General features: G+C 41.6%; 1 protein-coding gene across 1 annotated transcript; it reads right to left on the bottom strand.

Moving 5' to 3' along the window:
- Positions 1–4,394: 4,394 nt before the first annotated feature.
- LOC109913822 (nuclear factor 7, brain-like) lies at positions 4,395–15,821 on the bottom strand. The gene is made up of 5 exons (XM_048616582.1): positions 14,189–15,821; positions 13,475–14,014; positions 13,289–13,384; positions 12,966–13,190; positions 4,395–10,945 (listed from the first exon to the last, which is right to left on the bottom strand). The coding sequence occupies exons 1-5, from the start codon at positions 14,201–14,203 to the stop codon at positions 10,940–10,942; spliced, it is 882 nt and encodes a 293-aa protein (XP_048472539.1). The 5' UTR covers positions 14,204–15,821; the 3' UTR covers positions 4,395–10,939.
- Positions 15,822–16,984: the final 1,163 nt, after the last annotated feature.

The raw sequence follows: 16,984 nt of genomic DNA, 5'->3' as shown, positions 1-16,984 counted from the left end.
AAGTGCAGGTAGGCAGTGGTGGGGATTGGTCAGTGAGGTGGGAGGAGCGGATAGGTGGAGGAGAAGATGGACAGGTCAAGGAGGCAGGGATGAGAGGGAGGATTGGTCATGGGATGAGGCCGGGGTGGGGAGATATTGAAAGTAGTAAAGTCCACATTGAGACCATTGGGTTGTAGGCTCCCAACAGAATATGAGGTGCTGCTCCTCCAGTTTCCTGGTGGTGTCGTTGTGACACTGGAGGAGGCCCAGGATGGATATGTCGTCCAGGGAGTGGGAGGGGGAGTTGAAGTGGTTCGCGACTGGGAGGTGTTGTCATTTGTCACGAGCCGAGTGCTGGTGCTCTACAAAGCAGTCTCTGAGCCTCTGCTTGGTCTCACTGTTGTAGAGGAGGCCACATCGGGAGCAACGGATGCAATAGACCACATTAGCGGATGTGCAGGTGAACATCTGTCTGATGTGGAAGGTTATTTCGGGTCCTTGGATGGAGGTGAGGGGGGGAGGTGTAGGGGCAGGTGTAACACTTCCTGCGGTTGCAAGGAAAGGTGCTGGGGTGGTGGGGTTAGTGGGGAGTGTGGAGCAGAGGAGGGAGTCGCAGGGAGAGTGGAAGGCAGATAGGGGCGGCGAGGGAAATATATACTTGGTTGTGGGTCGAGAACCCAATGGTCTCAATGTGGACTTTAGTTTCAAAATCTACCCATCCCTGGCCTCATCCCATGACCAACCCTATCTCTCATCCCCGCCTCCTTGACCTGTCCATCTCCTTTCCCACCTATCCGCTCCTCCCACCTCACTGACCTATCCCCACCACTGCCTACCTGCATTCACCTATCACCAGGACATTCCAGAAACCAGGAATAATCAGTATACTTTCAGGTTGGCATGCATTAAACAGCGAGATGCAAAAATAACCACTTCTTAGACTTCAGTTATTTCCAATCTATTTTACCAATTTGGGTGATGGAACTGAATGTAACACATTCATGTTTGCATGTGATACAAAGTGAGGTGGGAGGTGTAGGTAGCAGTTAGAGACTTGATTTGGATATCGACAAATTGAGTGCGTAGGAAAGAACATTGAATATAATATAAAATTCAGGGACAAAGTACGACATTTTCAATCGTGAGTCTGGGGTCTGTTTGTATTCAGAGAGTGAAGATGTGTGCATCAAGTTGCTATCAGCAAGCTACGTATTATATTATATAGCAAAATCATTGGAGAATGAGATTACAGACTTGCTACAATATCATATTACATTGCTGAGACCTCACCTATTGTAATGTAAGTAAATTTCTTGTCTCAGGTGGTATTGTTGATTTCTTGATGGAGTGAAACAAGGATTACTGGGCATCAGGAGGCTGAGGAAAGAATAAGTACAGCCGGCATATGCTCCCTGAGTTTAGAAGAATGACAGATGACAATAAGTTATAGAGTCATGGACGTTTACAGCACAGGAGGAGAATATTCAGCCTATTTGTAAGCGCTGGTCTACAAAGATCTGTACGCACGGATCACATTTTCCAGTTTTTTAGCCTAAGCTCTGGAAGCTGCAGTAAGGCAAGTGAATAACTGAATACTGCTTAAATGTTGCAAGACTTTCTGATTCAACTACCCTTTCACACGGTGAGATCCAGACTCCTACCATTCTAAGTAAAAAAAAACTCAAGTCTCATTTTAGATTTCTTTTACTTTAAATTCCTGCCCCTTGTTATTAACCCATCTACTAATGGGAAAAAAAAAATCTTGATATCAACCCAAAGTATTCCCCTCATAATCTCAAACAACTGCCGAACCTAAGAACATACGAACAGGAACAAGAGCAGGCCAGATGGTGCTTGGAGCTTGCTCCTGCCAGTCAATGAGATCATAGATGATCTGATTTTACCTTAACTGTATATTCCTGCATAGCCCCAGTCATCTTTCTTTGGTCATCAAGAATCTATTTTCTTCTACCTACAAATAAAAAAGTAATGGTTCCACATTCACTACCTTTTGAAAATGGGAATTTCTCACAATTCCTCACAACTCTTGGAGAGAAAAAAAAGCTTCTCTCAATTACGTCCCCTCGAAACCATCGATGTTTCAAGGAAAACAATTCCAGCCTTACCAATCTTTCCATAGAGCACAGACTATCCAGTTCAGGCATTATCCTAGTAAATCTCCTCTCCACACTTTCTAGTGTAATCATAATCTTCCTAAAAAGTGGTGATCAAAACTGTACTCAGAATGTCAGATGTGGTCTAAACTGTGTTTTATAAACTTCCAGATTAAGCGTGTTGCTCTTGGAATCAATGACTCAGCTAAAAAAGTATGCCTTCTTTTCCATATTATCTACACGTCCTTCCACCTTTAGGGTCCTGTCAATGCATTCTCATGCACTCTCTTTGGACTCTTAATTTGTTTTTAAAATTCCCTTCTGTACTTTATATACTAGGGACCCTATCGTGTTGACATCTTGGTATCTCTGACGATTCTTTTTGTCTTAATCCTAATCTTAATGTCCCTTGATATCCAGTTTTCTCTGGTCTTGATCTCAATCTTTGACTTTATTGAAACATATTTACCCTACATTCTTTCAATTTCCTCCCAAATAACTTCCACTACTCTCTCAGAGTTTTATCTGCAAGTAATTCCTCCCAGACCCCTAGGACCAAATTGTACCTCCTCTCAGTGTAATTAGCCTTTCCCCAATTTCGATATCCCATTCCAGCCCAATCTTATTCTTTTGCGGTAATATTCTAAGTCTGTGTGAGCTTTGGTCGCTATATCCATAATGATCCCCTGCTGACACGCATTCACCTGCTCGGTGCTGCTCCCACACAGGGTCTAGTGCTGACTCCGGTCCCGGGCAAGTGACCTGATTGAAGTTTCCAAAATCCTGAGTGGGTGAAAAAATGTAAGTACGGTAAAGCTGTTTCCATTTGTGACAGGAATAAAATGACAGGTGATAAATTTAAATTGATGTGCAAACAAAGCCTGCACTCCCTGACATTCGTCAGTGAACAAGTCCTGAAATGTGCTATCGATGAATTCCCAAGCATTGTGAATGCAACATAGTGACCCTAACTGCTGACCAAGCTCCAAAGCCCAGAGCTCAAGATGCTCCAGCAGGAGACACCTCCTGTGCACATGGTCAATAAAACTGTCAGGGGACTCTAGGATTTCCCACAATGCAGGATGTGCAAATCATGGTCCTGAACTTCAAGGCATATGTTAACTCAAAAGAATATGGAGCCTTGCTTTTATTCTACCCTTATTCTCACTAGATGACAAAAATCTCATTCTTGTCTATGTCCCGAGTCCCACTCAAGTCTGACACCTTTGTATCTGTTTACATGCCAAGTTTCTCTCCTTGCATTCTTCCCTCAGTGATGCTTACTGTCTGTCACAGGGCCCTAACCTAAATTCCATCTCTCAAGTTTAAACATAGGAAGGATGCAGCAGCAGAAGAAAAAAACAATTATCTTGTTTCCTTGCTATTCATTTTGTCATGACACTTGTCGAAGTTTGCATGCAACACTTCCATCAGCCACCTTTCCCACTCATTCTCAGCCCCGTCACTCCTCCTCCTCATACCTATCTTATCAGACAAAACCCTTCTCCTTCATGTATCTCCCTCTCGTTTTACCTCCTATATTCTACACCTCATCACAACCCCATTAAGCATCTCTCACCTGTGTTTTCCTCCTCCTCCATCAGCCAATTCTCAGCTCCTGGTCCTCATGAGCATCCCCCCCTCCTCTGCCTTACCCTAATTCCCTACTTCCTTCATTCTATTCCTCCATATGCATCCTCCTGCAATGGTTTGCCTCAACCATACCCCGCAAATGCTCACTGCTACTCAAAACCCAGCCCTGCTCGTAGTCAACTCCCCATTCTCCTTCCTCACTCTTTCCACCTCCTCCTCCTGTCCCTTCTCTCCTCCCCTTTCCCTCCTTCCTCCCCTTTCCTTCTTCCTCACTTCATCTCCTTCTCCCACTCTCTCCTTCTTCTTCCTCCTGCCTCTACATTGTCCTCCTCCTGGAATTTGCCTCTCCTCCCCCTCAATCTCCCTCATCCCCTTGTTCTCTGTTCCTCCTCTTCTCACACATTACTGTTTGTCCTTCTTCAACCGTGTAGGAGTTTTGACAGAAAATAAGGAGGAACTGTTTCTAGTGGCAGTGAATTCAGCAACAGAGGATTGAGATATACAGATCATCGAATCCCTACAGTGTGGAAGAAGGTCATTTGGCCCATTGAGTCCACACCGATCCTCCGAAGAGCATACCAGCAAGACCTTCCCTCCTAACCTATCCCCCTATACCTACATTTCCCATGGCTAATCCACCTAGCCTGCACATACCTAGACACTATGGGCAATTTAGCATGGCCAGTCCACTTAACCTGGACATCTTTGGATTGTGGAAGGAAACTGGAGCACCCAGAAGAAACCCACAGGCACAGGACAATGTGTAAACTCCACACAGATAGCCACTGGAGGCTGGAATCGAACCTGTGTTGGAGGAATAAACTGTCGTGAGAAGAAAAGGGTTTTCATGCAGGCAGTTCTGATCTGAAATGCACTGAGAGATATTGTAGTGAAAGCACATTGAATAGTAACTTTCAAATTGTTTTGGGTGAACCGTTCAAAGTCCAAAAAAAAACACACAGCGCTCTGAGGTTGGAAGGAATTGATTGGCATCCCAGTTGAATAGCCCTATGAAGGCATTTGTACAGATGTAGAGGATAAATTGACCTCCTGCAATAACTTCTGAAGTGACCATCTTCCAACCTAAGGTGCCAATTGCTGAAGTACCAGACCAGGCTACTTTCAGGCACATAACAGTCCACTTAAGAGTAAGAGTCTCTGAAAATAATCATGTCTTTGGAATGGGCTCCATTGATACAGATTTTGGTGTGATTTCCAAATAACATAAAAACACAACACGCTGTTTTCTGTCTTTTCAACCTAGTGGTGAGCTGAGTTGTCCTATTGTGAAAATCTACACTTGTTCCAATAGTTCAGAGTTGTTTTGTTGAAAAACCACCTTAATCAATGATCTAAATACAAATTACAGTTCTAGAGAAAAGACACAATATGAGCAAGTTACATGTCTACAGTTCTTCATTAATGTTTGCAAAAGACAGGTAATTAAGTAATTGTGATCTGATGGTTATATCACTGATTTAGATCGTAATAAAACAGACCAGAAAAGCAAAGATAAATGAATACAATGACTCCAAAAACTGCACAAATTTTCATTTTGTTTCACATTACCAGTCAATGGCATAAATTCTTGATTAGTGAACATATCACATTAAACAGAGAAACTTTCAAATTATTATCACAGCAGCCACTTACCATTTAGATGATTAAGACTCAAGGCAGATTTCTAATGTAATATAGAATAACATTCCATAAATACATAATTTCATTCCCCTCAAATTTGATTTGATTTGAGTGTAATATTCTGACTCATATGAACAGACGTGGGCAAACCAAGTCCAGTTTATCAGTGTTATTCATCATATAAGGATGTTATCTTATTACAGTTTGGTGAGAGTTTGAAGCCAAACTGAAAACGTTACTGAGATCATAAGACACAAACTTATGGTGGTTAATAAAGACAGAAAATGATGAAAATGCACAGTACTCTGAGCAGCATGAGAAAAACTATTGATGAATACCTGAGACCAAATTGAAGACAGACAGACAAACAACAAAGCAGAAGCTGATTTTCCACATCCCATTTCCAACACTGTCTCCCACCCCCGCCCACTCCAGCCCCCAAGAAAAGTCCATTCCAGCTGGAAGTGAATCCAAAACTCACTGCTGAAAATCATGACCACTGAAACACTATCACCATTAAGAAGGGCAAGAATTAGATTGAATTAGGGGTAGTTCCTGGGTTCCATAGTTCACAGCTTATTCTAACTCATAATTCTCTCTGTACTGCTGAACTTCTTTTTGTTTCTGTTCTCCCACTCCTTCTTTCCCCAGCCCTACATACCTTCTTGCTGATCTTTCAGTTCCCAGTTCCGATACAAGATTTATTCCCAGAATGTTAACCTGGCTTCTCTCTCCACCTGTGACCGAGACCGATCCCATCATTCATTTTACAGCTGTCAGGAGGCAGGGGGATGGGTTGCAATTATGGTTTTAGTCTATCAGTGTCCTCTAATCTTACAAATAGCCTGTGGTGCAAAGTTTTCTTCATTGTCATTCAGTCCCGGGCAGAAAATGGGAAATATCCTCTCTGTGAAAGCGTGGGTGAAAGTGTGGAGATGAGACATGCTATCCACATTGTAAAATGACACCTGTCCACCCTCATAGTGCAGGAAGACCCCAATATTCTGTGGTTTCATATACAGCGCGAGAGGCCTCAGTGAGTTGGATGAGCGAACAAAATAGTCACTTGAAGGAATTAGCCCAATAATCCAGTATGTAGACTCAGGTGCCAGGCCAATTCTGCCTTTCCTGTCAACCGACTCTTGAGCTACCCCTATAATCCACTGAGTCTTTTTCCCCACCCTTATCTCCCAGTAATGTCTCCCTGATGTGAATCCTTCCAATCCCAGGACACAGGGCCAGGGATCAAACCTCTCCGGGGAGTCAGGGAGTGGCTGCCGTTTGTCTCCGAGTCTCACACTGGTCCGGTGCTCAGACAGGAGAAGCCAGGGATATGCTGTGTTCGGATCCAGTGTCAGACAGACTGGAGCTGGGGAAAATTAAAACAGCAGAGTAAATGAGAGAAAGGGTGTATGAGTGTGAGAAAGTGAACAGAGAATACAAGAGGAAGAAGTGTGGGTGGAGGAAACACAAATGCAAGAGGCTGGGATTGTCAGAAAGCAGAGATGGAGAGTTGGAAAGAAGAAAAATGGATAGAATGTGGGTCCATGATGGTATTCATTCTTAACAGTGGGCAGATGCTCTCATATAAGCCTTACCCAATCTCACCTTGTAGATACCAGACACAAACTTCAATAACTGCAAAACTTTTGAATGGACAACTTTTGCAGAAGGATAACGTGTAACAGGGAGAGTGAGAATTCAACAGAATAGAAAGGAGTGGTTTGGGGTCGAATTGCCGGGGGAGGTGGTGGGGGGGGGGGGGGGGGGAGTGCGTTGCGGAGCGGGGATGGAGAACTGGTGAGGCATTTTGTTTAAAAAAAATGGGAGAAGTAAGAGGGAGTGGGAGATGAGAGATGAATAGGAGCGGAGAAAATAAGAGCAAATAGAGAGCTCAGGAGGAGGGGAGAGCAGAAGAATGGTATGATAAGATAGCAGAGTATTGGAGATGGAACTCAAAAGAGAGCATGCAAAAGGAAGTGAGTTGCATTGGAAATTAGAGAGCCTGGTAGTGGCACAGTGAGTGAATATACATATGAGGAAGAGGAATAGGTTATTGGGCTCTTCAGTCTACTTTGCCTTCGTCCCCTATAGCTAAACGCATGTAATAGTCACTGATTCCTGATCGTTACTCACTCTGTTGTCATTGTTAATATATGACCCAATAGCATTTCATCTTAGCCTGTAAAATAAACTTGCCATATGAAGTTGTCAAATTATCTTGTCAAATACCTTTTGGAAATCCAGTTATGCTGATATATTTACTGGGCTCCCTTTGTCCATTGTATTTGAACAATTCTCAAAGCTCTCCAATAAATTCATCAAAAACAATTTTAATTTCACAAAACCATGTTGACTCTGAATGATGGCTATGATTTTCTATATCACCTGACTTTGTTAAGAATAGATTTGAACACTCCTTCGAAAAAGAGTCATGCCAGACTTGAAATATTAGCTCTGTTACCCTGTCCACAGACGCTGCCAGACCTGTGGGACTTCTCCAGCATTTCCTGTTTGCTTCAATATTACTGAGACTTACTTTCAAATTCATCTTTTAACTGAAATAATTTAAACACCACTAGATGATATGGTGGGATTTGAATCCCTACCCATAGACCCTTGCCTTCTACAATATTAGTACAACAAAAGAATCAAAATGCGACCATCTGAATCTCAACTGCTTTGGGGGTCCCATTATTATGAATAAAGGAGTCATATTTATGATTGCTTAATGTGATGTGACTTTCCAGAATCTAGGAAACTTTGGAAAATTAAAATCAACACATCTATTGTTTCAGAAATCACTTATTTCAAGATGCTGTGTTGAAGTACATTAGGACTGGTAGGTTTCCAATGAGTTGTACAAGATTATGAGGAGCCTGGACAGGCTGAACAGAAGACAGCTGTTCTGCTCAGCTGAATGGTCAATAACAAGGGCACACTTTTAAGGTGAGAGGCTGAAGGTTCAGAGGGAACTTCAAAAAGTATTTTTTCAATCAGAGGGTGGTGGGTGACTGGAATGGACTGCCTTGGAGGGTAGCTGAGATAGGTAACCTCACAACCATTAAAAGTTATTTGGATGAGCACTTGAAATGTAAGTGCTGGAAGGTGGGGGTTAGTGTAGATTTCATATATTTTTGGCAGTGCAGACTCGATGGGCTGAAGGTCCATTTCTGTTGTGTGTGATTTTATGGTTCATTAGCTTTTAGTTTGTTTATTTTTCTGTATTTTAACACGTAATTATTAAAAATTTCCTCCCAACCTTTCACATCTTGATTCATAATTATTTCTGTGGTGGTATTTTTATGCACTATAGTAATGAAAAATGTAAATTATTTGTTAGATTCAAATATTGTTTGTTTATTAGAACCTGCATTTAGATACATGGTGGTTTTATATTATCATTTTACTAGTTTTGAAACCCATAAATTTATCTGCTGGGTTAAGTTAAGATATGCAAACTCTGTTCCTTCCTACAGAAGTTCCACAACTGGAAGGTTCTAGAACCAGGGGCCACAGTCTAAGAATTAGGGCCAAGAGATTCAGGAGAGATGTTAGAAAACACTTCTTCACGCAAAGAACAGCAGAGGTTTGGAATTCTTGTCCTTGAATGGCAGTCGATGCTAATTCTATTGTTCAATCTAAATCTGAGATAGACATTTTTTTTAATTAAGCAAGGGTACCAAAGGATCTGGGTCCATGTCAGGCATATGAAGTTAGAACACAGATCAGCCATGATCTTATCAAAGGGCTGAATGACCTACTCCTGTTACCATGTTTCCGTGTTCTATGGTAGTCAGATCATCATTTCTATTCTTGCTATCTTGCTCTCTTTCTTTCTCTTATCCATTTAAGTTACAACATTTTCTCAACTTGATACCTCATCGCTATTCTTAACGAAGGTGAATAATTCCAAATCGCAGACTTGCTTCCTTTTTTGGATGTTTTGCCTAATACAGATGCACCTTGCTATTAATGTAATTACAAAAATGTCAGTGAGAATGATAATACCATACGAACTTTAGAAGTTGGGGTAGAAATAGGCCATTCAGCCCATCGATTGTGCTTCAATATTCAATGAGGTCATGACTGATTCAATCTTCAACTGCAATTTCGTGCTTGTCCACATAAACCTTGTTTCCCTTACAGATCAAAAATCTGTCTATTTCAGATACAAATATATGTAACGACCCAACATCTACAGTTCTCCATCATAAATACTTCCACAAATTCACTACACAGGGAGAGAAGAAATTCTTCCTTATCTATGTTTTAAATTGATAACCTCTTAATCTGAGATTATGCCCTTTAGCCCTAGACTTTGCCACAATGGGAAACAACCTCTCAACATCTACTATGTTAAGTCCCTTAAGAATCTTATGTGTTTCAATAAGGCCACTTCTCATTAATCTAATGTCAATGAGTATAGGCCCAAACTACACCAACACTTCACATGAAATAATCATTCAATACTGAGTTCAGCATACAGAATGCTTTCTGTACTGTTTACACACCTTTCCTTAAATAAGGGGCTCAAAAGAGTTCACGGTACACCATCTGTGGTCTGAGTAACACATCATATAGCTTTATCTAGACCTCCCTGTATTTTTAGTCCATTTCCTTTGAAATAAAAGCATATATTCAATGTGTATTCCTGACTTAATGTGAGTCATGAATAAAAACTCCTAAATCTCTCTGTGCTATAGCTTTGTGCAATCATTCCACATTTAAATAACATTTGCTTCCTCTATTCCTCCTGCCAAAATGTGTAACTGCACATTTTTCCACCTTATCTTCCATCTGCCATTCAATCTATGTAAATCCCTCTGCAGACTTTTGAATCATCTTCACCACTTGCCTTCTCACCTACGTTTGTGACAGCCAAACACCAAGATATATTACATCCATTTTCCTCATCCAAGTTGTCAAAGTATATATTGTAAATAATTGTGGTTACAGCTCTGATCCCTGTGGCAATTCATTGGTTACAGTTTGCCATCCTGACAATGCCACCCTTATTCTAACTCTCTGCCTCCTATGAGTTGTCCACTCATCTATCAATATTAACATACTTCATCTAAAGGCACAGATTCATATTATTAAGTAGCCCAATGTCTTATATCTTATCAAACACTTCCTGAAAATTCACATATATTACATCCATGACTTTCCTTTTATCTATCCTGCTTGTTAACTTCTTGGAACTCCAGATTGAGCCAGTGCTGTCTTCTAGACAAATTAATACTCACATGCTTACATTTGCACTCTATTCCTCTTATTATACAGATACCTTCACTGGCTTGAAACACGGTGCAAATGACTTCAGCCACTTGCCTAGAGGTAGCCACAGCAACGTGCCATAAAGGAATGTGGTGGCTGCTGAAGATTAATAACTGGTATTATGACTATTAATGTAGGGTCTCAGAGCCTACTTACAACCAAATTCATGAACTATCACAACTAAAATAATAATCAGGAAAGTTATTGTCAGAGCTTTACCAGGGTTAATGTCATCAATCATTTCTCTCAATGTTGCATACTGCAGGGGGCCATTGAAGATCCCGATTGACAGCTGATCTCCATCAGATACTGAGAGTGGCTGATTCCCCTCATCAATCCTGTAAATATTAAACAGAGGATGTTATCTGTTTGAACATTTTAATGATCTAATTGAACTTTCAGCGATTTTCATCTTAGAGCTGTTTTGATAGAAAGTGAAAATGAAATTTGTTTCTATAACTATGCAAAATCTAACATAGAAATGCCAGGGAAGAGAATGAAAGCCTTATGTCATTAAGAAACCCCCACTTAGAGGCACCAGATTGATTATCAAGACAACACATACCACAGGAGATGCCAAAGATGTAACGTGTGCACTTTGCCTATTATAAGCAGAGCTTGAGGAGCATAGGCAAAAGACGTAAACATTTAAGAACCTAATGCCCAAAGGTATACTACGTACAACTCTCTTAAACACCTGCGCTCAGTTATTTCGAGCCTCTTGAATATCCCTGATTTTAGTCGGTCCCTATCGGTGGTTGGAAGTTCCATTGTCCAGTCTTCAACTTCTGAAATTCTCCCCTTAATCATTTCCGTTACTCTAAATCTATTTCCTCTTTTAAGATACGCCAAAACACCATCAATTAGCTGCATAAATAACTCTGTATTATACTTTAGTTACCAAGGCACAAAACGCGATAGGAAATGGTAAACGTTTAACCGATTACTATATCTATTATAAAGAAAGTTTATAGACCAAAGAGAACTTCTGAAAACATCCAATATCCTCATATCTAAGAAATTCCGGCGGTCGCAAGAATAAAACTGGAGAATCCTGAGATCCTCTTCTCTCGCCCTTGCTTACTCCTAATGTGAGTTGCTGCACTACGAATGGCAGTGCCCTCGCATGTTGAGGCATTGAATTTTTTTTTAAATCCCTCTCAAAACCTCTCAGTTTTTCTATTTCTCTTTGTTTTCTTAAGACGCTTCTTAAAACGACCTCCGTCATCATTACCATTATCTCTTTCTGCGGTTCTGCACAAATGTTTGCTTTCTCACGCTCCTGTGTAACTGTTTGCGTCGTTATAACGCGCCAAAGCCATTAGATAAACACAGAGGTTGCACAACCGTGCAAAAAAAAATCCTGTCTTTAAAGCGTGACTTTACCGAATCGGCCAAGACCCGTATAGGTGCATCGATGGTCATTCCCTGGGAATATGGGCAGTCTGAGTCAGTCGGAAGTGCACAGTATTACATACAGTCCACACGAAGCGGGATCAATTCAGGCCAGGGAACATTCGTATCTTTATTTTTACCTTCCACCTTGTCATCAAGCACAACAATCTACGACAGTTATATACAACCTGAGACGGTCTAAAATTGTTTATGAGAATACTGCTGTGAAGGTGCACGTGATTAATCAGCGGAGGAATTTCGACCGAAGGATGGCAAGTTAACACGGCGCGATAACCAGGGATTAAATACAGGACAGAGTTGTAGTAAAGAGCATCGTCTGCCTTGTCTTTCGACCAGCCTCCTCCTGAAAGAAATGAATTACAAATAGTGAGGATGACTGGAACAGATTTCAGGAGGAGACAGACAGGATGCTGAAATGAGCAGACGCAACAAAACGGAAGTGTAAAGTGAAGAACAAAAACAAAGTTGCTGGAAAAGCTCAGCAGGTCCGGCAGCATCTGCGAAGGAAAAAAAACGAGTTAACGTTTCGGGTCCGGTGACCCTTCCTCAGTGTAAAGTGATACATTTTGGAAGGAAGGTTGAGGACAGGGTAAAATAAACTGGAGCTGACCATCAGTCTGGCTCACAGACACACTCCCCAACTTTACCACATTGATCTGTAACTGGAACGAGAGTTCCGGGAGGAAATTAAAATTGGAAGAAGCAAAGGACAAAACAAGTCTCAAGATCGGGACAACTCATTCCGGAGTATTGCCAGCATTCCTGAAATTCTGTAAACACTGTGGCAATGGTTAGTTCAGTGACACAGCAGGGATAGGTAAAAATTCGGATTAATTCTGCTTGTGATTTTTTTTAGTAAATAACATTAATTTAATAGGTACTTTCAGATATATTGTTGCTGGTTAAGATTCACTGATCTGTCCCAAAAATATATTTTCTCACCTTCAGAAATGTCAGATCATCATTTTGCTCCATCTGTTTCTTCAAGTTCGAGAGTTTCTCCTCAATACAATTTAAATTCTCCTGAATTTCTTGAAGGTTTTTCTCCATTGGTTCGAGAATCCCCTTTTCTTCCCTCAGATCTCCGAGTGAACGCCGCTCTTTCTCAGTGAGAATCTGGTGCATTTTAGCAAACTCGGATGTGATGTGGGTCTGCAGACTGCTCGCCTGTTCCCACAGAATGAAACGTGAGACATCATTAATTTCCCGCGAGAAAGGAAACAAACTAATCAAGATCCCAGAAAATCAGCACAGGAAGGCTTTACCTTAACTTCGGAAATCTTCTGTTTCTGCTTCAATTCCGTTTCTAGAACCGCCGATTTCTTCTCTGTGAGAGAATTTAAGAAATATTTCAGCTGACCCTAGAATTGTGAGCGAAAAGACTCAGAGACAAAGTATCAGACCACAAAAATCTGTCGAAATGATCAGCTAATAAACCATGTTTTATATACCTTATAATTTTCATCAGCTTCTTTAATTGGCAGGAAGCGGTGATCTCTGTGTTCCCACGAATCTCTACAAATCAGACAGATCAATTTCTTGTCGGTTTCACAAAACAGCTTCAGTTCTTCCTGATGTTTCGCACAATGAAGTTGACTTTCTTTCTCTTTCGGATCCAGCTTTAATTTTCGAGACTCTTCGGCCAGATTCGCTAAGGCCCGATTTACCCTGAGGTTTATTTCTAGAAACTCCCCTCTACATTGCGGGCAGGACTTTTTCTTTTCCCAACACTGGATGCTGCAGGAGCGGCAGAAGTTACGTCCACACTCCAGTGTCACCGGATTGGTGAAGAATTCTAGACATATGGTGCAAATTACCTCTTCTGTCCAACTCCTGATTTGTTGTCTGGGAGCCATGTTTATTCTCAGCCCTTCCTGACCAAAACCGCTTTCAGTTTCGATGTCACTGCGGTGCTGCGTTGCCCTCCAGAAAATAATGAGAGATTGTGTCGATGAATTAGGCTGATGTTGTCCTCTATACCCTGTCCATCCCTAGTTGTGATCCGTTTCGAGATCGACAAGTTCAAAAAATGAAATTCCCAGTTAATATCCCCAAAGGATTATACAACCCAAGTATACGACATTTACTGAGCGGAAAAGCTCAAGGCAACATTGACAAAACAGTCTTTATATGAATAATATATGTTTTGAGAATAAAGAACAGACCTTCGCTGGGAACATAATAGTATTCAGTCCTGGGCCTCCATCCTCGGCTACCTCTGATGCTTTACTTCAATAGTATATTCACGCACTATCGCAATGATCCACGATGTTCTGAGTTCGAAATCTTTTGATCTCTATTAAATATGCTACATGACGGAGATTCCACAGCCCTTCGAGAATCCCAAGGATTTAATGTACCCTGAGCGAAGGTATTCCTCCTCATCTCTTCGCAACAACCTGACCGCTGACGCCCAGTTTGGGTTCGGTCAGGGCCACTCAGCTCTTGCCGTCATTACAGTCGTGGTTCAAACATGCACAAAAGAGCTGATTTCCTGAGGTAACAGTGACAGCCTTTGAAATAGAACCAACGTGGTACCAAGGAGAATGAGCAAAACTGAAATCAGTAAGACAATAACAGGACAAACTCAGCTGGTTGAAGTCATAGCTGGCACAAAGGAAGATGGTTGTGGTTATTGGAAGTCAATCATCTCATCTCCCGGACAGCACTGTAGGCGTTACTCAGGGAAGTGTCCTCCGTCAAATCAGCTTCAGCTTAGTCATAAATGATCTGCTTTCCGTCATAAGGTCAGAGTGGGGATTTTTGCCCATGACTGCACAATGTTCAGCACCATTTGAGACTTCTAAGATACTGAAGCAGTCCATGTTCAAATGCCACAAGATCTGGGCAATATCTAGGCTTGGGCAAGTAACTTTTGCACCACATAAATGCCTGGCAATGGTCATTTCCAATAAGAAAACATCTAACTATCATTCCATAACATTCAATGGTGTTACCATCACTGAATCACCCACTATTAACATCTGAGGGGTTACCATTAACCTGAAACTCAACTGGACTCAACTACAAGAACAGGTCTGCAGGCAAGTAACTCAACTGCTGACTCCCCAAAACCTATCCAACATCTACAAGGCACATTAGGATTGTGATGGAATAGTGGCTACTTGCCTAGATGAGTACAGTTCCAACAACACTCAAGAAGTTTGACACTATCCAAGAGAAAGCAGCCAACTTCAATGTCACCACATCCATAAGCATCCATTCCCTCTGCCAACGATGCTTAGTAGCAGCAGTGTACTATCTGCAACGTGCACTGAAAACTTTTACCAAAGATGCTTAGACAGTGCCCTCCAATAGCATGATCACTTCCACCTAATAGGGCAAAGGTATCAGAAACACAGCAACAATACAACTTATAAGTACTGCTGTAAGACACTCGCCATCCTGCACAGGGACTGCAATGGTTCTAAAGGACAGCTCATCACCACTTTCTCAAGGGCAATTAGTGACGGGTAACAAATATTGGCCAGCCAATGAAGCCCTTGCACCATAATTGAATAAATAAAAACAAAATTTACTCCTGAATGACCTTGTTCTAATTGTAAATATGACAAAATTCACATACCCAACACTCCCCACTGCGAGCGTTGGTTCCAATGGAGGCAAAATCAATAAAATTGTGGGTTGAAGTGTGGAGATGGGATATGTCACCACACTCTAAAATGACATCTGTCCATGATCATAGTCCTCTCAATCTTCTCTCCAAGGAGAACTGTCCCAACTTCTTAAATCTATCCTCATAACTGAAGTTTCTGGTTCCTGAGCCATTATTGTAAATTGTTTCTGCATTTGCTGCAATGGGGTGGCACAATGGTTAGACTGCTGCCTCACAGCACCAGGGACCTGGGATCAATTCCACTCTTGGGTGACAGTCAGTGTGGAGTTTGCGTGTTCTGCCCATGTTTGCATAGGTTTCCTCTGGGTACTCTGGTTTCCCCCCGCAATCCAAAAATATGTAGGTTAGGTAGTTTGGCCATGCTAAATTGCCTGTAATGTCCAGGGGTGTGTAAGTTTGGTGGATCAGCCATGGGAAATGCAGAGCTACAGGGAAGGGGTAGGGGGATAGGTCTGTGTGGGATGGTCTTTGGAGGGGTGGTGTGGACTAGTTGGGCTCATTGGCCTGTTTCCGTACTGTAGGGATTCCATGATATTCACATATTGTTGGATCTAAAGTGGCTTGCATATAGTTATGTTTTAAGTGCCTAATGGGTCATTTAAGATACGTTCAAAATGAATGTAAGAAGATTGGCACTTTGATATGTAGTAAATTGATTAGCTTAACCTACTTAAGACATATGCAAACTAATGAGTGAATGTATTAGCTTAAACTAGAGTCCTAGTCACAGAGTTATACAGCATGGAAACATCAATCATTGTTGTCAATCCATGCCAACCATGTTCCCAAAGTAAACTGGTCTCACCTGCCTGCACCTGCCCCATGCCCCTGCAAATCTTTTTTATTCATGTTGTTATCCAGTGTCTCTTAAATATTGTAACTGTACTTGCACCCTCGCTTTCTTTGGAAGTCCATTCCATAAATGAACCACTCTCTGTTTAAAGAAGTTTCCCTTCATGTCCTTTTTAAATATTTCTCCTCTCACCTTAAAAATATGCACCGTGATTTTGAATTCCCCCACCATAGAGAAAAAGAAAATGTTCTTCCACTCCATTCCCTTCCTGCTCCTGTTTTCATCCACTGTCCTTTTGCATGCTTTTCTCTTTTCCATTTCTGACCTCAGGCACCATTCCTCTTACACTTTGCAGCAATTCGCTCCCCTTTCCCTTTCACAACCCTCACATACATTCTCACTCTGAACACAGCCTGTCCTTCCCTCAACTTCTGTAACTCACAGACTGCTTAGTTTGATCTTTCCAACAAGCTCCAGTCTCTGGCTTTGGATCCAAATGCAGCTTATCAACAAGAATCTACCGACTAGAGA

This window comes from Rhincodon typus, chromosome 35, assembly GCF_021869965.1.
Source record: "Rhincodon typus isolate 14 chromosome 35, sRhiTyp1.1, whole genome shotgun sequence".
In the NCBI taxonomy this organism is placed as follows: domain Eukaryota; kingdom Metazoa; phylum Chordata; class Chondrichthyes; order Orectolobiformes; family Rhincodontidae; genus Rhincodon; species Rhincodon typus.
Note: the sequence above shows the minus strand (reverse complement) of the source record. Positions and strands in the feature narration are given on the sequence as shown.

Excerpts from the sequence above, each read along its gene's own strand:
- LOC109913822 (XM_048616582.1), bottom strand. Across the intron at positions 13,385-13,474 it reads AAGCTGATGAAAATTATAAG|GGTCAGCTGAAATATTTCTT; the intron begins GTATATAAAACA and ends TCACAATTCTAG. Across the intron at positions 13,191-13,288 it reads AGAAGATTTCCGAAGTTAAG|GCGAGCAGTCTGCAGACCCA; the intron begins GTAAAGCCTTCC and ends CTGTGGGAACAG.